The 27,521-nt window shown below is 51.4% G+C and overlaps 1 protein-coding gene across 7 annotated transcripts; it reads left to right on the top strand.

Moving 5' to 3' along the window:
- Window positions 1–69: 69 nt before the first annotated feature.
- Window positions 70–27,121, top strand: DCAKD (dephospho-CoA kinase domain containing). 7 transcript variants are annotated; one of them, XM_035027306.1, is made up of 6 exons: window positions 83–243; window positions 9,672–9,760; window positions 18,573–18,684; window positions 19,058–19,261; window positions 22,668–22,755; window positions 25,786–27,121. In XM_035027306.1, exons 2-6 carry the CDS (start codon window positions 9,734–9,736, stop codon window positions 26,075–26,077), a joined length of 723 nt encoding a protein of 240 aa, XP_034883197.1. In that variant the 5' UTR covers window positions 83–243; window positions 9,672–9,733; the 3' UTR covers window positions 26,078–27,121. The 7 variants fall into 7 exon arrangements, with proteins under 7 accessions (XP_034883198.1, XP_034883197.1, XP_034883204.1 ...); XM_035027307.1 differs by lacking the exon at window positions 9,672–9,760 and having other exon boundaries at window positions 70–243; window positions 18,457–18,684; XM_035027313.1 differs by lacking the exon at window positions 9,672–9,760.
- The last annotated feature ends 400 nt before the right edge of the window (window positions 27,122–27,521 follow it).

Here is a 27,521-nt window from a genome sequence, read left to right as displayed (position 1 = left end):
GCACTACCCGGAAGTACTGGGCGTTCAGCCGCGTTTTGAGAAAAGAAGGGCCCCAGGGTTGGCGGGGCCGACGCTCCGCGACCGGGCGGCCGCGTGGCATGCTGGGAATTGTAGTTCGATGCTTGCTTAGGGTTTCGGGATGAAGCGCCAAAAGCCAAGGTTTGACCTCAGCCTGCGCTTGTCAGTGCCTCGGCCACAGGTGAACCGTTATTGGCTGCCGTTAAGGACCGTTACCACATCCGGGTAAGTAATGAGGCCTGAGGCCTGCGTGTGCTACCCACCGGGACCCCGAATACGTCAGGCCTTCTTGGAGAGCCTTTGCTGTAAGAAGCCAGGTTGGCTCCTGGCCGCCTTTCCTCCCTGGGGACTTTAGGCGGCACTTGGTCGTCAGGAGTTCGAGGCCTCTTGAGAGGCGGTGGGTTGTGGTGTGCGGAGCACTGATCCTTAGCCGGGAGACCTGACTGCTCGGTCCGGCTTTGCCGCTTCTTGATCTCCAGCTACAGGTCCACGAAACTCATATAGTGTCCCTAGGATTCTCCACATCCACTTTTTAATGAGCACTTATACGCCAGAATCTGGGGTAAGGCTTTTCGTATATCTCATTTAATCCTCTCAACAAGCCGAGAAGATGCGTTGTTTTATTATTCCCCTTTGGCACAGACGAAGAAACGTGGCCCAGATTGGGTGGTAAATCGGGCAGTGACAAAGCAAGTAAGTGGCAAAATCAGTGTACAAATTTGGATCTGTCGGCCCTTCGTCCCTCTGAGTTCTTTATCACTGCAGAAGTCCCATTGTCTACTTCATCCACCCAAGGAAATCAGTTATTAGAAAGTAATGGTGACATCTTAACCTAGGTTTAGCATTGACTGAATGCTTCAATCCCTTGGGTCTCACCCCTGTGTTTGAGTAATTGCACCTGAGGCTTGAGGCCAGCGCCTGAAGACATGGTTCCCATTTCTAGAGATTTCCCATTCAGGTTGGACTGTGGGTTGTACATGTTCTTGAACATGTTCTAAGAACATGTTCAACCCATGTTCTTATCCTCAGAGAGCTCCATGGCGGAAAAAAGGAATAATCTTTGCCATTGGGAAACCCTCAACGTGGAAAGAGGGAGAAAGTGGGAAGAAACACTTCGCATCTGACTCAGGGAAACAAAACAAAAAAGAGCTAAATATTGTCAATTAATTTTTCTCAGTGGCAGGCTTAGAAGTAAATATGATCCGAAACAGCAGATAATCCCCAGTCATTTATATCTGATTTTAGAAGGGAAGGACACCCACTCAGACTGAGCGCTGTCACCCACACTCATCTCTCCAGGACCAAGAGTGCTGTCAATATGATGTCTTCTTTGCAGCTGCGGGCCAGAAGATGTCCGAGATAATCGTAATAAAGCCTTACATGTGTTAGGTGGATTTAATTTCTAAATGTTGCACTTGTTGTAGCTCATGTGACCTTGTAAAGTAGGTAGGGAAGGGGACTTGAAGAAAATTGAGCTTGCCAAAAAAAAAAAAAAAAAAATCACAATGATACCTAGTAGCAGAACCAGAACCCACATCTGATATTCTTTTTTTTTTTTTTAAGATTTTTTATTTATTCATTTGAGAGAGAGAATGAGAGACAGAGAGCATGAGAGGGAGGAAGGTCAGAGGGAGAAGCAGACTCCCTGCTGAGCAGGGAGCCCGACGCGGGACTCGATCCCGGGACTCCAGGATCATGACCTGAGCCGAAGGCAGTCGCTTAACCAACTGAGCCACCCAGGCGCCCCCACATCTGATATTCTAATTCCCAACCCTGTATTTTCTTTTCTCACAGACATGCAGAGGTTGAACAAAAGCTAATGAAGCATGACCAGGGCAGAGTGATTGTAGGTGGAACCTGCCATTCTTGCAATTCAAAGCTTAGAAAGATACTGCCTTGTATTTTACTGCAAACTGAGCAGTTTTTGCTCAGTGGAGAGCCTTTCTGGGATGTAGACAGGCAATGTGACTGTCATGTCCAAGCTCAGAATGCAAGTACCAGTCCAAAGTTCTGGAATCCAGCACCTCTGAGAATTTCAGAGTTCAGAGGCACCTGAAAGGCACTTATTCCCGCCCCACCCACCCCTTAGGCTCTTTCAAGTTAGAATGCTCACTTAGATTTTGTAGAATCCGTTATTTCTCTGTAATAAAATTTAAATGTTATTTTTTTTTTAAATGTTATGGTTTTAAAAAGAAATTGGGTATATGTGATACTTTTTAAAAATGACCACTGAAAACTGAATATTGCCACATGTGATTTTGGAATGTAAGTTTACTTTCGAGTTTATTGTCACATTAGGACAGAATGATCACCAAAAGCAGTACAGTGTAGAATTTCCTAAATTGGGTCTGTGATAGTTTCTTGGGATTCCAAGAGTTCTCATATTTGTTCCTCCCCACCCCCCTACCCCATAACAGAGAGCCTTCCACCTTCAGACAGTTCTTATTGGTCGAAAGTTGGCCAAGTTCTGCCTTATGGAGTTACGTGGAAGCATATAATCCTGTGTCCCTCTGTATAATTGTTACATATTCTTCAATTAATATCTGGTTCCCTAAAATTCTTTTTTCCAAGGTAAACATTCCCAGCTTTCTGAGTGCCTCATCACATTAAAATAGCAGGATTCTCCCATCTAGTTCTGCTGGCTCTTTCTATCCTTACCATTCTGGCTGAAGCATTCTACAAAGGCAGTGAGGTACAGCAGAACCCAAAGGGTGGCTGAGGAATGTGCCTGTGAAACTGCAGATTCTGGAGTTTACTTCTACTGTGGATCCCTCTGTTATCCCTTCACAGCTGTTACTGGAGACAGTAGAATATAGTGATTAAGAGAACATGCTTCAGAGTCTAACTCCCTGGGTTCTAAATTCTGGTTCTACCTCTGCCTGATGAGTGACCTTAGGCAAGTCACTTAACATCTCTGAGCCTTAGTGTCTTCACTTAAAAAATGAGACAATGAAGGCAAAACACTTAGTAAAGTGTCTGAGACAGTCAGTGCCTAATAAATTATTATTTCCCTTCCCAGGAAGTCAGCATTCCCTGTGATAATCAAAGAAAAACTTTCTCACGATGTCCATCACAGATCAAGGCCCTTGCTGTACTCCCAGCATGTCAGAGATCCATTTCTTCTAATGGGCCTAGGAAAGCATAAGCCAAGTTGTGGTTCATTTATTCAACACCTTGGAGCACTCACCACATGCCAGGCTCTATGGCAGGAACTAGAGAACGAGGGATAGAACAATACAGTTGTCCCCATGCTGGTTTTACTCTACACGTTGGCAGCTACACAGACTGACCATTATGGTACAGGGTGTGAGAGAGTGGGAACACCAGATGTAGCAGGACCCTGGAAGCCCCCTTAGCCTGGGGAAAGAGGTTCTGGACAAAAAGATGGCTGAGCTGAGTTTTCAAAGGGGAACCAGACAAATGGGGTAGGGGGTGGGGGAGTCCAGCTGCCTGAGAGTGGGATGCTGTTGAGGTCCTGCAGCGAGAATTATATGAGCCTTTTGGAGGTTGAGACGAGAGAGGCAGGCAGGAGTCGACCAGGAAGGGATGTGGAGGCCATGCTGAGGGGGTTGGGCTTTATCCTGAAGACTCTTGGAAGCTGCTGGAAAGGTTTTTAGCTGGGGAAAGAGATGATGACATTTTTGTTGTTGAAAGATCATAATAGGCAGCAGCCTGGCTGTCCTAAAGAAGAGAGATTTTCTCCTCTGAAGAACAGGGCTAGTGTGCTCAATTGTGAATAAGGGACAGGGAGATGGTCTTTGGCAGCTTCCTGTCTCCCCTGGAGCTCACTTTCAGGAAGGGTACCCTTCCTTCCTATGACAGCGCCTGACACATGGGCCTGGAACGCAGTGGGTCCAGCCTTCTGTGGCTTAAATCTGTGGAATTTAAGAGTGTGCCAGCTATTCCCTGCTAGAAGGCACTTACAGTGAAGTTGGGAAAAACCAGGTGCAATTTGAAAAAATCACACGGCCTGACTGGGTATGATTAAATGAGCTAGAGAGAGAGGTTAACTGCAGTTCAGGGTGGGGCAGGGGGTGCAGATCTTTGGGGCAGCATTGTTAGAAAGGGCTTCCTGGAGAAAGCAGACTTTGAACTTGGCCTTGGAGGCAACTTAAGTGCCAGATCCTCCATTATAATTTCTGGGGGCCGTGTGGACCCCCCCGAGCTGGAATCACAGCCACAGTTTTACTTTTTTTTGTTTGTGTGGTTATACAGTTTGCAACCATTTTCTCCCACAAGACCCTGTATTCTGTGAAAGCAGAGAATACGTTGGATTTTCCTCACCTCTGTATCCTTTGGACCAGCACAAAGTGGGCCCTCAATTAACACTTGTTGGATTATTTAATGTGTGAATGAATGGTGAGAAAGAAGGGTTACAGGGAAAGGGCAGAGGCAGGAACACGCAGTATGGTGACCCATTGTGTTTGTTGGTGACCCGTAGCGTTTATTGCTCACAAAATGTGCTAGCACGCTGTTTCTTTGATCCCCACCATCAACTGTCTCTGATGCTGTGTAATGAGTAGGGCAGATGTTACTCCCCTTATTACAATGAGAACACAAGAAGTTCAATGATTAGTCCAAAGTTTCACTGCTACTTAGTATGAATTCAGACTTGAACCTGGTGTTTTAACACAAAGTCTGGTGCAGTAACTAAATCACTTTCCTTCTTGGCCTTTCCCAAGGGAGAACATATGGTGAGACATATGGTGAGACACATGTCTAGAGGGGTGATCGGGGCCAGGTCACAGAAGGCCTTAAGTTTCAGGCTAAGAAGTTTGGACTTTATCTTCCAGCTGGTGACAACCTATGGGAGGTTTTTTTTTTTTTTTTTTTTTGAAGCTGTTTAATAAAGGATAAATATTAATGGTATTTTAAGGTATGGTATAAATTTAATTGCATATTAATATTTATCTAAAATAAACATACGGAAAGTAAATTTAATTTTAAGAACCAAGAGTCAAAGACCCAGGAGTCAAAGGAGTCATCTCTCTCGGACTTAGAATGTTGTTCATCAAACACCTTGATGCAGCACCATATTCCATGTATCGTGCTTAATGCCAAGGACACAGAGGTGCCTGAGATGCAGGTCATGGTCAGGATGAAATGAGACCGTGTAAGCAGCCAGAGCCAGTTTATTATTGCTATCCTGAGTAAAAGAGGGTATGTGTTTGAGCCGAAAAAATCCTTGATGGCATCACCTCCAAACTGCCAAGGTAGAGCTTCAGTTCCAAGGATGTACCTGGGTCAAAGGCCCTGCAGCATCCTTCAGCCTTTCCTCTGGGATCATCCCAGCAGAGATGCAGAGCGGAGTCGCAGATGCTGTTGGCCCACTGGACCACAAGGACACCTACTTAAAAGACAAGGCCCCTGCCTGTACACCAATGCTCACAATACCGTCAGGCAGTGTCTGGGAAAAGCAGAATCATCTGCAGGGGTTTCCTAACAATATGCCCCAAGAAGAGCTTGATTATTTGAGAGAGGGGAAGGTATATTCCTCTCCCTGTCATTGCCATGGCAGCCAGGGTTACTGATGGGAGTCTCCCTCTGATGTGTCAGGAGTAGGGAAAAGGTTGAGAACCACAAAGCTAGGTTATCTGTAAATTGTTTGATGCAAGAAGGAAACCGGGCCATTAGATCTGGCCTTATGGAATAGGAATTGGAATTGTTCTGCATGATCCCACAGATTAGAACTAGGGGAGATACTGTATTACCTAAGGAAAAACTTTCTTACTTTTAGGACTAGACTTCAAATTTGGACAGCATGAAGCTCTCTTGAAAAACAGTTCCCTGACATTGGGCATGGCCAAGATTAGACCCCGGAGGTGATGTAGAGGAGATTCAAACACTGGATTGGTGTTTGGACCAAATGTGCCCTTTGATCAAGATGCAAGCCTATTTATTGGGTGATAGCAGCCGGTGCTGTTGACGTTAAGAGGAAAGGTTTCAGGGACTGGAGTGGTCAGAGAAAGATACTGAATTACTTCATTCTTCAATGTTTCAGATCCCTACTGTGCTGGGCACTGTTCTAGGCACTGGGGATATTTGTGGTGAACATAGACAAGATTCCTACTTTAAAGGAAGCAGAAAGCAGAGGTCCAGTTTAGGGAAAGGAAGCAGGGTAATTAAGGACCACCTACTATATGTGAGACACCATTAGGTATTTTTATGTATTTCTAATGCTTTCAACAAACAGCATAGTAGTGAGTATCCCCACTTTAATGGCGGAGACAGGGTGAGAGGCTAAGTGACTTGCTGGACTTGCACGGACAGACTGAGCTCTACAGCCAAGTGACACTGTAAGACAGCAAACGGATTAACCTCTGAAAATCAGTTTCCCCTTGTGTGAAATGGGGACGGTGGCAGTATCCACCTGTGAAAACTCAATGAGTGCCACACTACAGAGTGCTCTTAGGACCTGGCGGGTTGAAGGCGCGCAGTTACGTGCCGTAGCCATTGCCAGGGGCTGCACAGCTAGAGATGGCCAAGGCCTGAGCTTGGAGCTAGGACTTTCCGAGTCTTTTTTTTTTCCCTCGGCGTGGGAGGGTTCTGGCCCCGAAGAGGCAACAACCCCGCGCTGCCCACCATGCCCAGCGCGCTGGGACTGCGCGCCTTCCCCGCCCACCCTTTCGCCGGCCGGACGTCCGGTCCGCGTGCGCGCGCTCGCGAGGCCCCGCCTGCCCGCCGGGAGCCAGTAAGCGCCGCTGAGATTGGGCGAGCGGGACGGCCCAGGCCGGGTCAGAGGCCTCGGGTACGTAGCGCGCCGCGCGGGCGGGCGGAAATAGCCGGACCCGGCGGGGGCTTGGGGGGGGCGGGGCGCCTCGGGGCCGCTCTGTCCCAGAGGGCTGGGTCTACCCCCGAGGCCCCGCGTCCCGGCGCCGGGCCTGGCTCTGGGCGCTTCGAGCCCCGCCCGAAGCGCACCGGTTGTGTGCGCCGTGGGGTGGGCGGTGCGCGCCTTGTTTTTTCAAACCTCAGCTCCAATTTGTTGAGCACATACTGTGTAGCAGCCCCTGGGTCAAATGCTTTGGCATCCGTGGCTCATTGCCTTGTGCCTTGACAGCAACCCTACTAAGCAAGGTGTTATTTTCCCTGTTTTACAGCTGTGGAAACGGAGAAAGGTTTACAGCTAGAATTGTGGCAGAAAGTGGTTTCAAACCCAGGTTCAGTCCAAAGTCAAAATGCTTCAGAACTTTGTGGTCAGATCTATTTTATTTTTGTTTTTGCCTTTTTTTTAAAGGGAGAGATAATTTTTTTTAAAGATTTTATTTATTTATTTGACAGAGAGAGAGACAGTGAGAGAGGGAACACAAGCAGGGGGAGTGGGAGAGGGAGAAGCAGGCTTCTGCAGAGCAGGGAGCCCAATGTGGGGCTCCATCCCAGGACCCTAGGACAATGACCTGAGCCGGAGGCAGACGCTTAACGACTAAGCCACCCAGGCGCCCCTGATCTATTTTATTTTTGAATCCGGCGTCTGCTCTTTCCAGTTTTGTGAACTTGCATACGTTTCCGACTCCCAGTTTGCTCATCTGGAAAACGGGAATGATACCTATTTCATAGGGTGGATTAAAACTGCTTCTCTGGGTACTGCTGTTTTGCTGAGTGATCATCTCAGACGAGGCTTTGCCTCCACTTTCCTTTTCCCCAGGAGGCTGGACTGGTTTTAAAGTTTTAGGGAAGACCCCCCCTCCCCGCCCCCCACCAGGCCTGGGTGGCAGCATGAGATTCCCACTCATCCACTAGTAAAGAGGGTGGCCTGGCCCCCTACTTTTCTTTCCCCAATTTCCCAAATGGAGACATTGGTACCTCTGTCGTTGAGTTTGCTTATGAAGTTTTATTTCTCCCTTAGTTACGGGAAAATTATCACCCGAATGAACCTTGACATTAAGTCCTAATTTTAAAAATGAAACGGAAGCCTTTGAATAAAGGTTTGGGGGGGGGTGGAGTTGGGGGGAGGGTGATGGCTGATTTTACCAGAATAAATCAGATGGATTTGGCGGGGTGCCGACCTAGGTCTTGGGCAATGCTGGAGCTCTGACTGATGAATAGAAAGTAGGCAGGCGGGTTGGGGTGGTTTTCTTTTCGCAGGGCCATAAATTCCCACCGGATCCTCTTCTGTCTTGTGCAAGGTCTGAATCTGTCCTCCTGAGTAATACGGTTGAAGGGTTCAGATCCTTTCTTGGTGCCTTGCCTTAGGAGAAAAGATTAGGGCTGGTAACTGAAGGCAGGCAAGCAGTGAACTTTGGTTTGTTTTGAAAACTACCCACTGGCACGTTTTTAGATAGCTAAAAATTTTCTCTTGACATTTTCAAAGGAGATGATTTCTGGTTAATTGTAAATATTAGACACTTTAAAAATGAAACTGTTATGTCAGGCATGTAAATCTGCAATGGAATCTCAATACCATAGTGATTTGATTTCCCTTATCCTTTAAAAAAATATACAAACCAGTTTAACCTTTGAAATTTTACATTGCTATTTTTCCTCCAACTTATATTTCTACCTAATTTCCTCCCCAGAATCTTTTTCTAGTATGATATATTTTATGCTTGAAAGCCTTTCGTTTGTCGTCCTACGTCTCTGCAACAAATAACAAAAAAATTAAAACTAAAACATTTTTGAAAATTGTCTTGGGGTCATAATATTAAACAATTTTTCTTGGATTGAGTTTTTATAATTGCAAAATATACAATTGATCAAAACACCTGGGTTTGATCAATTGTCAAACATAAGTTTTATTTGAAATGCTTCTCTTTTTTTTTTTTTTTAAAGATTTTATTTATTTATTTGAGAGAGAGAGAGAGAGCACATGAGAGGGGGGGAGGGTCAGAGGGAGAAGCAGACTCCCTGCTGAGCAGGGAGCCTGATGTGGGACTCAATCCCGGGACTCCAGGATCATGACCTGAGCCGAAGGCAGTCGCTTAACCAACTGAGCCACCCAGGCGCCCTGAAATGCTTCTCTTAATACGCTAAGTGGAACTTTTTAAAGTTCATGTGTGTATCGTGTATATTTGCTAGAATGAGCAGAACTTTTATTTGTGGCCATAAGCACTGAAAAAGTTGGTTCGTGTAAATAAATACGTAGAGCTTGAAGACATTTTGTTGTGGTAATATTACTCAGTTCTTTGAACACCCTCCGAGTTATGGCCAAAAAAAAATCACAGTGATCTGTCATTGAAATCAATTAATAATGACCTGCCAGCAGACAGTTCTTTTAGGTCCTCCTTGAACTTTATTGAAGGCAAAGATTTGGAAACCACCTGACTCAGCAAGAGCATTTGTTACGCAGTCACTGTAGGGAGGCACATCCTCGGCATGAATACTGATGTTTCCAAGTGCCCCTTGGTGGTGCCAGGGGAATTTTGCACTAGGGACAGTGCACCTTAGTAAGATTTTGGCATGGGTGGATAGTTGTGCCTTTCTTTGAAACCTGGGAGATGGGGCAGGGTAAACAGAGACCTGGGAAAGGAGAGGATGCAGGCATGTTCCAAAGCTGGTCTGTTCCCATTGGTAGAGGCAGTGGGCATTGAGTGGGAAATGTACTCCTACTATACTGTGCCTTTGTGCCCCTTGGAATATCTTCAAGTATGCCCCAGGTGTCCTGGAACTACCATGCACAAATATCTAACTTCTTTTAGCTTTCATTTCCTCACCTTTAGAATGGGCATAAACCAAAGAACTGACTTCACTGTGTGGTTGTGCTGATCAAACGGAATGAGGGATGTCGCTGGCACATAGTGTTCAAATGGTGAGCGGCTACTCTTTTTTTTTTTTTTTTTTTAGATTTTATTTATTTATTCATGAGAGAGAGAGGGAGAGAAAAGCAGAGGTGGAGGGAGAAGCAGGCTCCCCATGGAGCAGGAAGCCCGATGCAGGACTCGATCCCAGGACCCTGGGATCACGACCCGAGCCGAAGGCAGACACTTAACCGACTGAGCCACCCAGGCGCCCACACCCTTTTTTTTTTTTTTTAAAGATTTTATTTATTTATTTTAGAGAGCGTGCAAGTGCAAGTGGGGGTGCAGTGGGGAAGGGAAAGGAAGAGGGAAAGAGCCTCAAGCAGACTCTGTAGACTCAGCACTGAGCTGCGAGCACCCCCCTCCCACACACACACACACAGGGCTCCATCCCACGACCCTGAGACCATGGCCCCAGCTGAAACCAAGAGTCAGCTGGCCACTTAACCGACTGAGCCACCCAGGTGGGGCGGCTCTTCTTATATCCTGCCTGTTGGAAACCTTGCCTTCCTAGGCACTCTCTGTCTCCGTTTCCTCATCTGTGAGTCCAAGATATTGTCAGCCCAGAAATGTAGGGATAGGAAGTGATGTGGAAAAGGTTTTGTTGTTCTATCGTAGGTTTTCTGAAACAGATATGCTGTTATTTTAAGAGTTAATTTTGAGGGGCCCTTGGTTGGTTCTAGTCGGTTAAGTGTCTGACTTCAGCTCAGGTCATGATCTCAGGGTCCTGGCATCCCTGTGTTGAGCTTCCTGCTGTTAAGCCCTGAATCAGGCTCTGTGCTCAGCGGGGAGTCTGCTTTTCCCTCCCCCAGCTCATTTGCATGTTCTCTCTCTCTCTCTCAAAATCTTTAAAAATAATAAAAAATAAAATAGTCAGTGTTAAGTTCCTCCTTACCTATGAGCTGGACATTTGTCTGCATGCTTTATGTATTCATTCAATAGATGTTTTTGAGGGCCTTCTACTTGTCAGGCCCTGTTTTCAGCACCTTGGATACAGTAGTGCCCAGATTCTGGGGAGAGGCAGATGACAATAGATGAACATGTGGATATGTAATATGTTGGTAGTGATAAGTTAGTAAGTGCTATGAAGAAAAGTGGAACAGTGAGGAGACTAGAGAGTGAAATGAGGGTTTTATATATTCAGGACAGTCTCCAAAAGGGTGATGGTCAGGCAGAGGAGGGTGTAAGCCATGCAGCCCTCTGGGGGGAGAGCTTTCCATGTGGAAGAACAGTATATCCACAGACCCAAGGTGGGAGTATGCTCGACATAGTCAAGGAGCAGCAAGGCGACCGTGTGTCTGGAGGGCTGAGATCAAGGGGGAGGTGATAGGAGATGCTGGGAACAGAGATGCCTGCGTCCATCGTGAAGCCCCTGTAGGACCCTGTAAGGACTTGGCTCATGCTCTACATGAGAGAGGAACCGTCGGAGGATTTTGAGCAAAGGGGTGAAATGATTGGACTTGCATTTTTAAGGGCTCATACTAGCTGGTATATCATGAGCAGACAGTTGGGGAGCAAAAGGCAACAAGAAAATCGCTCAGAGGCGACTGCAGTAATCCAGGAGCAAGATGGTGGTAGAAGGACCTAGCGGTGTCTCCCTAGGTTGTGAAGGTAGCAGGGAGCACAGCCAGCAGGGGGCGCTAGCGGGTAGGATGAAGATTGTGAGCGAGGAGCCGGGAGGACACCAAAGATTTTGGCCTGAGCAATTGAGAGGGTGGAGGATGCCCTTTGGGGAAGTGGAGTAGATTGCAATGACTGTGACATGTCACACACTGAGTTGGGGAAGAGGAGGTGGCCATAACGTGTCACCTCCTTCAATCCTGACAAAACCCAGGAGTCGTCATTATTAATCACATTTTATATGCAAGGAACTAAGCCCACAATGCTGACGTTGCCCAAGGCCACAGAGCTAATTAAGGGACAGAGCTGAGATCCCATCTGAGGTCCCTGTGACTCTGAAGCCCCTGAGACTTGGCATTCCCTGTGATCCTTCCTCTGCCTAAGCACCAGTATAGTATTCCAGTGCAAACAGCCTCCCTGGCCACCCATAAAAGCTCCCTGCACTGATGGGTTATGCTTGGAGAGTGCTCAAGAAGAGTGACCTGTTCTCTCCCCTTCCCTTGGTATTGGCAGGGGAGAAGGGAGACAGGGACTTACCACCAGCACCTTCTCTTGGGGCTCCCTCCAGGTAATTGGCGGTTTAAAGGAGGTACTAACTTAATAGGCCTAGCAGATGAGAACTTGGACTGAGGTTTAAACGGCAGCCTCTCCCCAATAATGAAAGATTAGGAGTGGGGAAACCATAGATAAAAATAGCACTTACTAGTTAACTGGAAAACAATATATTTTTGCAACCACTGGTTACATGAGAAAATAATTGGGTCCCAAGGCAGGGAATGACTCATTTTCATGAATGATTATATTGATCATTGGAGCAAAATGGATACATGCTCTTTGGAAAGCAGTTGGAAGGAGAAGCGTCTGGCAGGTCATGCATGCCCAGTGTGAAATCCTGGGAGGCTGCAGGAGGAGGAGGAAGGGAAGCTGCAAGCTAATGAGGGAGCCAGGTCCTGGCCCCCCCAGCACAGGCAGGTTGGGGCTGTTGATTGGGAGATGCAAAGCAACAGAACTTGCTTCCAAGTTAAGTCCTGAGCTCTCCCAAGGGAGGAAAGAAAGAGTGTCCATTCAAGTATCAGTTTCTTATTCTGCTTAACCCATGGGGTGTTTCGTTTGTTTCCCTTTTTTTCCCCCAGGAGGGATATACTATCCTCAGGCAGCATGTTCTCATGGAAAAGAGAGCAAGCTGGGAGGTTGGTTCCAGCCTCCCCCTTGCCACTGACAGGAGAATGTGACCCCAAGTATTTTCTCTCCCCTTCCCTAGTCATGGACTCATTCAGTTGTTCATTCTATAAAGAGCTTTCAAACACCTTCTCATAACTAAGAGGGAGCATTGGTGAGTGCTTGGCATAAATGTGTGCTAGGCACTTAGAATGAAACACTTTCTATGTATGAACTCTTCTACTCTTCACAGCGACTCAGAGTACGTGCCATTAGCTTCACAGATGAAGAAACCAAGTCAACAAAAGGTTAAGTAACGTGACCAGTATCACTCATCTGGTACATGATGGATAGACACTGGGCACTAAGCTAGATGCCACAGACAAAGGGTTGTAAATGACACAGCTCGTGGCCTCGTGGGGCTTATTTTATTTAACACGTTGAAAACAGTCACACAAACACGATGGGTACAGGGAAGGAAAAGAATGGCGCAGAGAGAGGTCAGGGACCTGATTTGAGTTGGGGGATGGACAAGGCTGCTCTGAGTGGAGCTGTGATGTGCCTTCTTGCTGCTTTCCAGCCCTCACTTAGACCTCCCTGGTCCTGATTTAAGATGATGACCCCCGGGGCGCCTGGGTGGCTCAGTCGGTTAAGCGTCTGACTCTTGGTTTCAGTTCAGGTCATGATCTCTGGGTCATGAGATGGAGCCCTGCGTTGGGCTCTGTGCTCAGTGTGGAGTCTGCTTGAGATTCTCTGCCTCTCCCACTGCCCCTTCCCCCCACTCGTGCGCATGCTCTAAGAAATAAAATCTTAAAGACATTGACCCCCATTGCTATTGATATGCTCCCCACCTAACATCACTGTACATATTGTGAGTTTATTGTTTCCGCCCTTGCCCCACCCCCCTACCTCCCACAGTAGAGTGTAGGCTTTGCTTGGAGGGGGCAGGCACTCTTGTTTTGAGCAGGGCCTGGTGCCTGATTGGCTGAAGGAATGAATGCAGAATAAACCTAGGGGAGTTAGCTAGGAAGTGAGCGTGGTGGCAGGGGGAGCAGCGTAGTACATGGAGGCTCTGAGGTGAGAAAGACCCTGAATATTCAGGGACAGAAAGCAAGTGTGCAAGGTTGGACCAAGTTCCTTGACTGGGGGGTGGGGGAGCAGAGGGGTCAAAGGTGGGTAGGTTACATGGGGCCCAGAGGCTTCTGTGAGAGGCTAGGAGGATAGGAGGAGAGGGAAGGAGGCAGTGAGGGTTTTAAGCAGGGGAGTGACATGATCAGAAGTCCACTTGAAGCCCTGACCCTGGCCATTTTGGGAGAAGCGAGGCAGGGGCTGGAGGGTGGAGTCAAGAGGCCACTGGACAGGTCTGGGTGCAGGGGATGGGACTTAGGTTTGTAGGGTGGGCCTGGGGGAGTCAGAACTAGGACAGCCAGCAATGGGCAGCAGGGTTTTGTGTCTGGAGACCCATGAAGCAGACTACTCTCATTTTTCCCTAAGAAACACTGCCAGAAAAGATTCCGAGAGAGACTTTTCTTTTTAAGATTTTATTTTTAAGTGATCTCTACACCCAACATGGGGCTCAAACTCACAACCCCGAGACCAAGAATTGCATGCTCCACTGATAAATCCAGCCAGGTGCCCCAAGACCATTCTTCCTTGAATGTTTTTTCTTCATCTTCTCTGGGCTGTTGGTGCCCAAGAGGTAAAAAATGAAAGGCAGTTTGGGGAAGTTCAACGAGAGGGACCCCTCCCCGCCCCATTTACAGAGCACAGTGGAATTCGCTCCTCACTTCATGGACTACAGACTCCACCTCTGCGACTCAGGTCCCAACCCTTTTCTTTATACCCTGCTGTCTTTCCCCTGACAGGGAGAGTGAGGGAGAAGAAAGGATTTGGATGTGGCTCCCCTGGGATTGGAGGCCCACCTTGGCTGATGCAGACAGGCCTGGGATCATTTCCCAGAATCCAGCTTGCATTTCTCTTGTGCTGGGCATTTGCTTTTCTCTGTTACCATGGGACTCAGTGTCTCCTTCCTCCTCCAGCCAAGCTGGCTCTGGGAACAGCTTTTGGTATTGAGGAGGAGGATTCCCAGGCCACCAGCAGTCTCGTCATTCATTGGTCTCCCAGGCAAACATCTCCGGACAGCTCTGTGAAGTGCCACACTACAAAAGGGAGGAAGAAAGCCCCATTAGCATCAGCCCCTCGCTCACAGGTGTGGAGACTGAGGGTCAGACAGGGCAGGCATTTGGGGCATCAGCTTTTTTTTTTTTTTTTTTAAAGATTTTATTTATTTATTTATTTGAGAGAGAGAGAATGAGAGACAGAGAGCATGAGAGAGAGGAGGGTCAGAGGGAGAAGCAGACTCCCTGCCGAGCAGGGAGCCCGATGCGGGACTCGGTCCAGGGACTCCAGGATCATGACCTGAGCCGAAGGCAGTCGCTTCACCGACTGAGCCACCCAGGCGCCCAGGGGCATCAGCTTTTTGTCATTTATGGAGCACTTACCACCCTGAGCCAGGCTGGTGAGAAGGCTCCTACTGTCACACAGTTTTATGGCAGAATGCAGAGAGACTGGGACCCAGGCTTCTTGACTTACAGTCTACAACCTTCCATTTTATTTTTATTTTTTTTAAGATTTTATTTCTTTATTTGACAGAGAGAGAGCAAGTACAAGCAGGGGGAGCAGCAGAAGCAGAGGGAGAAGCAGGCTCCCCGCTGAGCAAGGAGCCCGATGCGGGGCTCGATCCCAGGACGCTAGGATCATGACGTGAGCCGAAGGCAGACGCTCAATGGACTGAGCCACCCAGGCGCCCCTAACCTTCCATTTTAGCAGTGGTTTTGGTGCCGCGCTGTCTGGGACAGTAGGGTGGAGCCCGGGTTTCTGTACCTTTTTCTGACGTTTCGTAGAGGATTCAGCTCAGGGCCAGGTTTAGGAGCTGCTGTGAGGTTCCCACTGCCTGCATGTAAATGGCGGTGGGATGAGGGGAAACGGGAAGGACTTCGAGCCAGCGCAGGAGCGGGGTCGGGAGCACAGGTTACCCGAGGGGCTCACTTCGCCATGGGTCTCCCTGGGAAGGAGCTGCCACACAGGTCTAGGTGAGTCTTAGGGGCAGTTGGAACCTCAGCCTTCTTTGCCTCCTTGCTAAGCCTAGAGCGGACGTGGGCTCCTGCTCGCTGCTGCTGCCTCCCTGGGCAGGGCCGTGAGCAGGCCTGGGAGTGGGTACGCGCACGCGCACGCATGCGCGCACACACGCACGCACGCACCCTGGCCCGGGGTGAGTCCCGCGTGATTACTCTGGCTCGCCTGTGGCTGCTCTGTTCTTCTTGGCTGCTTTCATGTGTTACTGTCTCTCCGTCCAGTTTTCCTGAGGGGCAGGACCTACGTTTTCCTTTGGTTACCCGAGAGGTCCCCGATGCGGCGCTGCAAGGCACAGAGGAGCTCAGTCCTCAGTCAGCGGAGGAATGAGTTATGGACGGCTTGTTGGACGGGAACAGCTGTTATTTGTCCAGCCCCTTTCAGCCAGGGGCCCCCCACGGCCTCCCAGGGCATGTGCTTCTCCATCCCCTCGGCCTCCCTGACAGAGGCCAAGCAGCTGTTGGTCTGTTTCCACAGATGGTCGACCGAAGCACAGAGAAGGGTAGACATTCATTAAGTTACCCCAAGAGTCTGGGACAGAGCTGAGCCTGGAATTGACATCTGTGCTCTGGTTGCTGTCCATAAGACCTCACCCCCTGTTCTGCAGAGGGCAAACAACAATATGATCGTCTAGAAATCATTTTTCTTTGGCTCTGAATTGATTTGCCTATAGCGATATTCACCGTCCTTATTATCTCTTAGTCTAAGGATAAATTAATTTTTCATTTCCTGAGTATGTTAAGGCAGGAGTCTAGACTCAGAGGTGGGAGCCCTGAATTCATGTCAGGCTCCACTAAGAGCTGTGGCCGTGGGTAAGTCCCTTCCTCTCTGGTCCTTAATCTCCTCACTGTCAATGAAGAGTTAAAGTCGATTCCAAGCCTGTGACTCAGCAGAGCTGCGCCATCGCTAGAAATTCTGATGTAGTGTGTCCCGGGAGGGGTCCTGGTCCTGTGAACGGGCAGGAGTTGAGGTCACATGCTCTGCTGGGCCCCTTCAGCCAAGTCTGGCAAAGTTGGGTGCCCAGGTGATGGTGGCTTATTTTCAACAGTGAGGGGCCAGGGCCCGGGGGAGAATTGGCCGTTGCCCCTTCCGTCCACCACCGCCTCTTCTCAGGTTCCACTCCCATTCTTCCAGATTGGTCTTCTGCAGAGGAGAGGCAAGCTCAAGGCTCAGGGGACAACGGGACAGAGCTGGGATTACAATGCTGTTGCTGGATTTTCCATTTCAAAGCTTCAGCTGAGTGAACAAAAAAATTTTTTTTGACAACTGAACCTTATCCTTAAGTGCTCTCTGTGTCAACTGGAGGGAGACCACCTGGGGGCGACTCCAGGCTCACAGAGGTTGAGGAGAAATGCTTTGCAAATGGTTTAATAATTGAGTTAGGTCTTCCCATTTGGGTGACGACTCTGGTGGGTATTCTCCTCTCTCCTCCCCTGGCTGCCCTGGGAGAACGAGCCTGGGCAGATTTAAACTTCTGGGTTGGTCACCCCCACCACCCACATCCGAGCAGCTGCCTCCCCCTGTCACTTGGTGTGTCCTCAGGGGAGGCAAACTCATTTCAGTATAAGCTCAAGCAAAGTGTAATTAGGACAGTAAATCTGCCATTTTACAAAAAAAAAAAAGAAGTCCCATGACAGATTTCAAGGTCCTAGAGAAGTGATTTGATGCTGAGGGAGGGATGGGAGAGAACTGGCCTTCAGTGTAATTTCTTCCAGCCTGGGAGCAAAGTCCGAGACACGGTAACCCTGTTTACTCCAGAAAATGCAACATGACTTTAAACAAGTCTTTTGTGAGATAGTCGAAGGCTGTAAGAATGGGGACCCTACTTCACAAACGTCTGTTTTAGTCTCCAGGCCTGGCAGTGTGACTTCGGCGCCCGCCTTCCATCCCACATCTCCGTCCTCACTTCCCCTCCTGGACACTCCCCGTGGAAAAGGCAGTATCCTGAGGGCTTCTGATGCATTTTCTCATTCGGTCTGCAAACAGCCTTAGGAGATAGGTTCCGTCAGCCCCATTTTATGGATGAGAACACTGAGGTCCCGAGGGACAGGTGACTTGTCCAGGGTCACACAGCATCGTGCATGGAGAAACGGGGTCTGCAGAGGCCCCTGCTCCTCAGTCTGAGTGAGCCGCACACCCCTGCGCCGGCTCAGCGTTCCTTCCCGCAGCCTGTCCTCCTTCCCTCACATTCCTCCCGGGCAAGATCCACACTCCTCTAAACCTCAGGCCTCCTGGCCCCCGAGCCGCCGCTTCCTCTGGGCTCTCCATCTGGGCCTCTTCTGGTTGAGGAGGGAGGATTCTTCCCAGTCTAGACGAGCCACCCAGACAGTGCTGGTGCTAGGGGCGGTGGGCAGGCAAGACATTCTTCCCCGTGAGCCTCAGTGTCCCCAGACTATAAAGTGAAGGCCAGAGGGGGGCTCTGTGGGCATCTGAAAAGTGCCTTGGATTCACCACACCAGGTGTCCCCTTCCTATGTGAAATTTGCCTGCAGTGGGGTACTGTTCTTCCAGAAAGCGCTCTGCTTAACAGCACCTGACCTTGTTCTGCTTACTCAGCAGTTTGATTGCTAAATTTATACTGTGTTGGTTTGCCTTGTTTATGAAAGTTTTCTAAAGACTACTGGAGACCCGTCCGGAAAGAGTTTTCTATCTTAGGATGGATCCAGAGTTCCCCAAGCTCAGAACTCCTCTCTGCCTGCGCAGGCTGCATCTCCCTTCCATTCCTTCGCCTCCCCCCCCCCCCGCCCCCGATCCTGGGTCTTCAGGCCCAACACTCATCAGGCCTGCTGTCATCCCAGGCAGGTCCTTCTGGAATTCCTGGGGCAGGCCATCCCAGCCAGCCACGCGTGCCCTACTCCAGTGATTCCCCGGCTCCTGGTTCAGCATTCTTACTGGCCTCCTCTCTCCTGGGAAGATGTTCCTGGTGGGCCTCACAGGGGGCATTGCCTCGGGCAAGAGCTCGGTGATCCAGGTGTTCCAGCAGCTGGGCTGTGCGGTGATTGATGTTGACGTCATTGCCCGCCATGGTAAGTTGGGAGGGGCAGGTGGTGGGACTGCACGACAGCTCCCCTGTACCCCTTTCTGCCATCGTGTCTCACCTTTTTCTAAGTCCTTTCAAGGCCTTGGAGGAGGGGAAGGCTTTCCTGTCTACCCTGGTCCGATTTCTTGCTCCCTGCCCCCCCTTTCTCATCCCTGTCCTTCACTTCGCCCTGTGACCCACTCAAGGGGTTCCAAGCGCTCTGCTCTTTTTTTCAACTGCCTTCCCTCCTGTCATTTGGTTTTTGCTCCAACTGAAAGAGGCACCCGTGGGTTCCCCCATCATTTTGCTTTAGTCATTTGGGGGCCTCCACCTGGCTTGGAGGCTCTAGAGAGTGACCCAGGCCCGTCCTCATGCCACAGTCGTCCAGCCTGGATACCCCGCCCACCGGCGCATCGTGGAGGCCTTTGGCACTGAGGTCTTGCTGGAGAACGGTGACATCAATCGCAAGGTCCTTGGGGACCTGATCTTTAACCAGCCTGACCGGCGGCATCTGCTCAACACCATCACCCACCCTGAGATCCGCAAGGAAATGATGAAGGAGACCTTTAAGTATTTCCTCCGAGGTAAGACCCAGGGCCTGGGACAGGGGTGAGGCAGAGCCCTCTTCTTCCAGGGCCGGGGCCCTCCCCCTCTGCAGAAAGGTTGGCCAGGGAGAAGGGGAGCTGGCTGGTCCAACTGTGGAGTTCACACTGTTCCTTTGCACCCCCCACGCAGAGCCTCATGGCAGCCCCAGAGGAAAGGTGCACATGTCCCTCAGCATTTAAAGAGGTTGACAATTGAGTGAGAAGAGACACTTGAGGCTTTTGAGCCACGATCCCCAGGAAGTAAGTTGATTTTTCTAGCAGGGTTGGGAGTAGTAACAGCTGACAAATAATGGAGTCTGGAGACCTGGGTTTCAGCCCTGGCCTCATAGCTTCTAGCTGTGTGACTTTGTCAAGTGAGCCAGCCCCTCTGCGTAGTGAGGCTAATAATGCCAACCTCGAGAAGCTGTTCGGGGGACTGGGTCCGCATCAGTGACTGTGGATTACCACATGGTATAAACCGTGGTCAGAGTCAGATTTGGTGCTGGTCGGGCTGCCTGGAAAGTAAGCTTACAGACTGGGCACTGGGGAGGACCCAGAATGGCCAGGGCAGGTGCGGGGCAGGGGCAGGGAGAGGAGTCCTTACTTGGAGGATAGTCCTTTGGGGCAAGGGCTCAGTGGAGAGAGTTAGCCTGGCGTGTGCCGGAACTAAAAGGAGGGACAGGGAAAAGCCGGGGTCTGTGCTTAGTTGGCAAGAACCTTCTGGAGGTTGGCAACCTTTCCCAAGCTATAGCCCCGGTGCCAGCCCTGTGCTTAGGACGCTTTTGGGCCGGGGTGACCTGAGCAGGTGCAGGAGGGGGTCAGTCACCAGAGTGGAGAAGCAGAGGGCAGTGGCTTCAGATCAGGCGGGAGGCTGGCCTGGGGCCCCTGCAGATCTGCCCGCCAGCCTCTGGCATATGTGGCCGCCAGCCCGGGCGTCAGAATGGAAAGCCTGGCTGCTTGTCTCCCCATCATCAGTCACGATGCTGAGACTTTGTTCCTGGAGGGTATTGGGGAGCCTTCTAGGTTTTCTCGTGGCTTTTGCACCGTGATCCTGGCCTTATTTTATCCTCTCATGCATCAAGTTCTCAAGTGGAGTGGGGAGCCTCTCCCCACCCCATCTTCCTCTGCCCTGCACCTCCCTTCAGAAGGAAAGAGAGGACTTGACAGCCATCCACGGTGTTGACCTCTCCCCTCACCCCTTTCCCCTGCTCTGGCCGGGGGCGAGAGGGGGCTCCAGGCATCCTCCCTGCTGGACCAGCTTGTTCTGCATCTCAGGACCTTGCTGCAGACCTTCCTCCCTCAAGAAGAGTCTCTGACTCTTTCTGCCTTTGTCCTGCCTCTCGTGTCTGTGTGAGGACCCCTCCTGGCCCCCCACCCAGGAGCGAAGCCTTCTGTCTTTCAGTCCTGCCCTTTCGCGTTCACTCCCTGGCCAGTTGCAAGTACATCTGCAGGGCTTTGAGGCAGTGGCGGCTCTCCCCTTCTGAAATTAAGCAGCGGATAATGTCACCCGCTCCAGAGTTCTCCTGCTGTGTCATCCACCCAGCCTCCCCTCTCCCCAACCACCACCACTTAAATAAAAGCCAGAAAGCTCTTTTCAGCTCGATAAGGTGAAAAATGGGGACGACAGCTGTGGCTTCCACAGTCCCAGTTTTTCCCTGATGAGTATAACAAATACAACTGTCAAAGTTGGTATAATCAAACGTCAGATAAGATCACCAGCTGTTGGGGAGGTCTCTTTGTAGGCAGACGGATGTCTTAATAGAGTCCGGATAGTTTGCAGAGCTTATCAAGCAGGAGGGATGTGACAGCTGAATAGCCCTTTGCCAGTGAACCAAAGAGCTGGCCACGAGCTCCCGAGAGGGGCCGAGGAGAAAGGACAGTGAGGGGACAGGGACGGGTGGGGGCAGAGCAGGAAAGGGAGATAAGAGGCCCAGAGAGGGTCTGGTCTTGGCTTCTGTTCTGAGCTGGGAGGGGAGCGGGGGACCTGGAACTGCGGGGCCACCCTTCTTCCAGGGAACGGTAGTAATAATAACCCTCATTTATGGAGCACTTGGGAGTGTCTGGGTGAGGCGCTGGGAATGGTTTTCGAGCCTTCGCTCATTTGATCCTTACCATCTTCCTGGGAGGGAGGTAGCCTTCACTCACAGATGAGGTTTTTCAGGGGCCCAAAGTCACATGGTGGGAAAGTGGGGGGCTGCGAACCCAGGCATGTCATCACAGCCCAGTCTCCTAACGCCCTCGTTCAACTGAAGGTTTTTCTGGGGCTTCCCGAGCAGCAGATCCTGGGGAACAGGAACCTCAGTGGCTTGGGTCGTCTGCCCTGTCCCTGTGCATGTGTCTGGCTCTGTGGTGGGAAGTGTTTGCGGTGGGATGCCATCCAAGCCGGGCACGCATCTCTGGGTGGAGGCAGTGCCCATCCCTTTCCCTCACAGCTCTGGGACCCCTGCCAGCTTTTTACACCTACGCAAGGGATCCTGGCCCAAAGAGAACTAGGAGTGTGGAGCCCGCGGTGTTTGGGGGTGGGCAGCCCCGGGACATGCCCTGTCACCGTGGGTGAGGGTTCCGCCCTTGGCTGGCCTTGGCTTGTATTGGAAGGGCCAGCCAGTGCCTTTTACCACACTGGAGTGACTTATATTTTCTTAGTCATAACCACCCACCACCTCCAGACCAGTCGTGCGGTCCTTGGCTGGAGGCCTGCCTCCAATGCAGAGAAGCCACCTCTTTCCTGCTGGGGCTACTGCCACTGCCCCCCGTATGAGTCTCTCGTGAAGAGTTGGTAGAGATGGCCATGCAGGACTCTTCTTCAGCAGGGAGCCACACTCTTGTTTTTGTTTTTTAGGGTTTTTTGGAGCCAAGATAGGTGAAGGAGGGCAGAAAGGGCCCAGTTCCTCCTGGAAACTTCCCAGTCTCCTCCAACTCTGGGTCATTTCCTTGCTCATAAATAACAACCCTTTAGGTTCACGATCAAGGTGAACTCAACCCTTGGTGCCTGCCCTGCTCACCTCACCCGCTTTGCCTCCCATTGTACGAGGCCTCCACAGCCAGAGCAGTAGAACCTCGCTGCTCCTGATGCTTTGCTGTCCCCCATTCCTGGAACCCCCACCTCCAAACACTCATGTTCAAGTATCAGAAGCCCTACCTGCATTTCAAGGCCAGTACAAATGCCATCCCTCCTGCAAGGTCTTCCCTGATCATCTTGGGCAGAGATGACTCTCTGCAGCATTCTGTTCTGAGGGGCACTGGAGCTGGCTAGCGTTGAGGTGTTGCCTGTCCTCGCAGGATATCCCTTTGCTAGGGAGCTCCCGATGGTAGGGGCCAGTTTCTCCAACTCTGTCCCCTAGCCTGGCACACGGTGCTTAGTGTTTGCTTGCAGAATTGAACCGTGGGCTTCCCGTCTTCTTCGCAGGATACCGCTATGTGATTCTGGACATCCCCCTGCTGTTTGAGACCAAGAAGCTGCTCAAGTACATGAAGCACACAGTGGTGGTGTACTGGTGAGTGTGTGTCATGGCCAGGCCTGACCAAGGCTGGAAGGGTGGGCCCCTGGAGTAAAGCAGGTACCTGAGAAATGGCCCACATCGCTTTGCCCTTACCCCACGGGGTGACCAGGAGGCCCTGGGGGTTTGGGTGGCTGTGTCCAAAACCTATAGGAATGACTTCTGTGCCTGACCCAGATATGCCCCCAAGTAGTTGTGGGAAGTGAAGGCCCCCAGGCATCTCTAGTTGCTTGGGAGGGGCTCCCCCTGCTGGCTATTGGGGGCACTTCAGCCCAGATGCCCTGAGCTACCATGTTGTTAATCACGGGAGCCCTTTTCCCTCCTTTAGCACTTCTCACCTTTCCAGACAGCTCCCACATTTATTACTTCATTCAATTTGCCTTTCAGCATGAGGTGTTTAGGGCAGGAGCTGATCCTTCTGAATTACAGAAGAGAAACTCGAGGGGGGAGTTACTTGAGGGGGTGTCCAGGGTCCCCCCTCCCACCCCCTGCAGCACCTATGAATAGACAGTTGCCAGGAGGGAACTGTCAGAGTCCAGCGAAGGAGGGAGCTTTGTTCTCAGAATCCCTCAGGACACACCACAAACCAGAATCCAGCTTTGGCAAACAGGCAGGTCAAACTGTCAGAGAGAATGAGTCACAGTCCCAGTGGGGTGAGAGAGTAGATGAGGCTGCAGGGTGTCTCTGCCTCCCAGAAACCTCCTGGATGCCACCCACAAGTACAGCAGACAGACACAGAGGTGGGCACTTGGCTCTGTGGGTATTTTGGGCACAGGGTGGCTCTCCAGAGACTGGTGCGTGGGAGGTTCCCAGCACCACCGGAGGTGGGGCCTGGAGTGCTCATGCCCTAAGCTTCACCCTGCCCGCCCCTGCAGCTTCCCACCGAGGGCTGCCATGGAAAGCCCAGTCTGAATCTGCTGAGCCTCCTGGAGGGACTCGGGCATCCTCATAGCTGCCCCCCCAGCCCGTGTCTCCCATGGAAACCGTCAGCCTCTCTGGCTTCTTTATTCCCTGTCTTTAAAGGCTATCAGCAGAGGCCAAGCACACTCCATGAAGACTTTGCCTTGGAGTCTTAATACAATTGGAACTTTGCACCAAAGGGTCAGAAAAGGGGCTGAGGGGGAATCCTCTAGCAGAGGTGAGAACACTGGTTGTATCTGCAGTCACAGATGACCCAGATGACCCCATGCCTGCCCTGCCTTGCTGCACTTCCTTTCCAGCTTGGTCTGTTTGCTAAGAGCAGAGAGCGCTGTGGCTCCTGGCAGGTACGCTGGGTTCCGTAGATGGGGCCTGTTCTGCAGGAGACCCTCCAGGCCCGCTCACCAGCCGCAGGAGCCTTTGCCGGAATCCTGGGTGCTGTTCACACCCCGCTTTCAGGCTCGAGAGAGAGGCCAGAGACATGTGAATGAGTGATTATTTGCTTTTCATAAAACAGATCTACACTGGACAAAACTAAAGATCCCCTCATGGATTCCTTTAACTATCAGACTATCCCTGTATCCCTGGTGCATTTGAAATAATATGGGGCATTTACCAAAGTGTGATTATATCAAAATGGGATTATTCACATTTTTGAGAAATTTGCCAATTGCAGAGTAAGTGTTTGGGTAAAAATCCTATTCCCATAAATAGCATCAGTCCTTGAACATATGGGACTCTCTCTGGGCCCCAGAAGGGGCTGTGAGGGAGCTCTGCCTCCACATTCCAGGAAGCCCTGAGCCTAGGCCACACGTTCTGAAGGCTGTGCCCTCGCAGGTGGCTCTAAGCCACCTCCGTTCACTCAGATTTTCCTAGGCCCAGATTCACAGCGTCCCTAAGATTCAGTCCTTGTTTTTAGCCAGGCAGGGATTGGCCCCGTGACCTTGACAGGACGCTGTCCCCCTAACAAAGGAAACGAGAAGTCAACTTACTTTTCAAACGCCGGTATAGACACCATCCTTCTACAAAGTCTTCTCTGATTGGCCAGCCAGAAATGATTTTCTGGAGCATTCTATTCTGAACGGCATTAGAATTGACCAGTGTTCAGGTTGTGTCTGTCCTTGGAAGGTGTGTCTTCACATCCCAGGAGGCCCTCTGGTCTAGCTACACCTAAGAGGAGACCAAACTGTAGTGATCAGACCCTCTCATCTTGTACAGCTGGGAGAGCTCAGGCCTAGTGGCAAAGCAGACAGCCCCCAGATGGCAGAGCCCACTCCCTCTCGTTCCCCCTGAGGGGCTCAGGTAGCCACAGAGCTAGAGAGAGCTTAGAGATGACTCCCTTCCAGAAGACAGCCTGGCAGCCTGTGCAGCCAAAGACAAGACAGTAAGTTTCCTGAGGAAGGACCTAGGTGGTAATATCAGAGTGGGCGAAAGACCTATTCTTTGAATTTCCTTCGGAGTCGGCAGACTGGGTGGTGTTTAGCTTAGTCTGTGATGCTTTGTCCTGTCCCAAGGACCAGATCCAGCTCCTTTGCTCCAAGGGGAAGCACCTTGGGGCTGGCCGGTCCCTCTGTGTCAGTGGCATCTCGCGGGGCAGCCGCTGTCTTGGCTCTCAGGGTCCAGGGTGGGAGTGGGAAGGCAAGGAGAGGGGTCTCTGGTGGCTCAGGAAGCTGTTTTGGACGAAGCAGGCCCAAGCCCCAGGGGAGCTACAGGCAGCAGCTGGTTTGCAGGCACAGCCCTTCCAGTAAAGGTCACCCACCCAGGGACTCAGGATGTAGCTGATGCCAGATGACCAGATCTTCCCAGCTTATAACTGGGAAGTCGCAGGCCTAGTGGCAAGGCAGAGAGACCCCAGATGGCAGAGAGCAGTGGCTGCAACGCCCCCCCACCCCCCGTTGATGCTGAGGGACTTCCAGAGCCCATGGTGCTACTAGGGTCCCCACAAAGCGTGCGATGAGGTGGGAGTAGCCTCCCTCCCTGGCCGTGGCCCCGAAAGAGATTTGAAAGAAGGGACTGCCCGCGCCCCCCGCCCCCGCCACCCTGTGACTTGCCCGTGGGAGGGAGGCCGGGGCCTGCAGTGCCTGAGCTGCCCTCCCGGCCCGTCCTCAGTGACCGGGACACACAGCTGGCGCGGCTGATGCAGCGGAACAACCTGAACCGGGAGGACGCAGAGGCCCGGATCGAGGCCCAGCTGCCCCTGAAGGACAAGGCCCGCATGGCCCGCCATGTCCTAGACAACTCGGGGGAGTGGAGCATCACCAGACGCCAGGTCGTCCTCCTGCACGCTGAGCTGGAGCGCTCCCTGGAGTACCTGCCACTGAGGCTCGGGGTCCTGACAGGTCTAGTGGGCCTTGCCAGCCTCCTGTACCTGCTCACCCGCTACTTCCTGCCTTCCCCCTAGCGGGGCACTCCCGACACCTGCAGCGCCAGGCCTTGATCTCCTCAGAGGCTGAAGCAGGTAACAAATGCTTCCTGTTTCCTCCCAAGCCCGTCAACACACACACACACACATACACACACACACTCTCTCTCTCTCTCTCTCTCTCTCTCTCTCTCTCTGACTCTGGGCTGAGCCCGGCACGGCCCCCCTGCTCCCCCCACCCTTCGGAGTGCATCCTGTCTGAGGCAGGGAAACAGCCCCCGTCAGTAAATACTCCCCCCACCTTCCCGAGGGCCCCTCCGCCTGGACCCGCCCACAGAAGGGTGTCCGCGATGCGGCATGAAAGCCATGGCGGGAAACTGTTGTAAATTTCTTGGGGGGTGCAGGCGAGGGACACGGTCTCTGTGGCCACTGACAGTGTTCAAAACTGGGAGGTTCCCTGGGCTTGAACCCTCTCCAAGCACATGCCCCATCGTGACCAAAACCTACGTCCTGGCCCAGGGAAATAATTGTGGACCAAGGGCTGCTACCTTCGGACAGGATTCTCGCCTAGGTTGAAGCCCTTGGCCAGGGTGCAGTGAGGACTCCCTTGTTGGTAATGGTGTGGCGGGGCCTCTTGTGGGATGACCCACTGCCCCACCTTGGCATTTCTCCAGCCTCCCCCATACCCGCTCCCCACCTGCCACCAGGCTGCCTCCCACTCCGTGTCTTCTTGCCCTGAACTCTTAGGAGTCCACATGCACGAGGCTGTTTCCTGCCTCTGTGCTTTCGCTGTGCTGTTCCCTCACCTAGAATACCTTTCGTTTTTCTATAGCTGGATAACTCCCAAGCACCATCTGGAGCCCCGGGCTGGGTCAGGTGCTCTGGGAAAGCCCCCTGCCCACCCCGCCGTGCCATGTTTTACTTTAATCCATGGAATCGTAATCAGCCAAGAGCTGGCTGGTCTCTCCTACTAGACTGTAAGCCTTTCGGCGGCCGGGACTGTGTCTTGTTTATCTCCATGTTCCTGGTGCAGAGCCTGACTCGCCATTGGTGCTTAATAAAACAAGGTGTGTTGATCTGAAATGCCCCACACTGCCATTTTTCCCCTAGCACCGTGGACTGACTTGGCCGATGCCATCTGGGGTTACACTTGGCCTCCTCCCACACTGAGGCCCAAGTCCCTCACTTCCCCGGGCCCAGAGGTTCAGTAGCCCTGTGATGTCTCCTGAGGCCTCCGGAGGATTCCAGCTAGGCCCAGGTGTTCCCTGTGGGAGGTGGGTGGAGGGGCTGGGGCAGCATCCCACTTACTCGCTCCATCTTCCTTCCCCAACCAGTTAGACCAGTGTAGACTTTGGCTTTCCCTTGCCACCGCCCGGCAGACCTGCTGAGGTGCTGATCCTGCCCAGCAGCCTACTAAGGCCAGAACTGAGCATGACAAATGCAACAAGGCTGTGGTGGCCATGTTTTGTGTCCCCTTTCCCAG

This window comes from Mirounga leonina, unplaced genomic scaffold (genome assembly GCF_011800145.1).
Source record: "Mirounga leonina isolate KUSES-001 unplaced genomic scaffold, KU_Mleo_1.0 Mir_200, whole genome shotgun sequence".
Classification (NCBI taxonomy): Eukaryota; Metazoa; Chordata; class Mammalia; order Carnivora; family Phocidae; genus Mirounga; species Mirounga leonina.
Note: the sequence above shows the minus strand (reverse complement) of the source record. Positions and strands in the feature narration are given on the sequence as shown.

What these genes read in the sequence shown, in the direction of transcription:
- DCAKD (XM_035027306.1), top strand. Translation starts at nt 9,734, where the DNA reads ATGTCGCTGGCACATAGTGTTCAAATG. An exon ending in TGGCACATAGTGTTCAAATG is followed by an intron (nt 9,761 to 18,572) that starts GTGAGCGGCTAC and finishes TCTCCTGGGAAG; the next exon opens with ATGTTCCTGGTGGGCCTCAC. An exon ending in CTTTAAGTATTTCCTCCGAG is followed by an intron (nt 19,262 to 22,667) that starts GTAAGACCCAGG and finishes TCTTCTTCGCAG; the next exon opens with GATACCGCTATGTGATTCTG.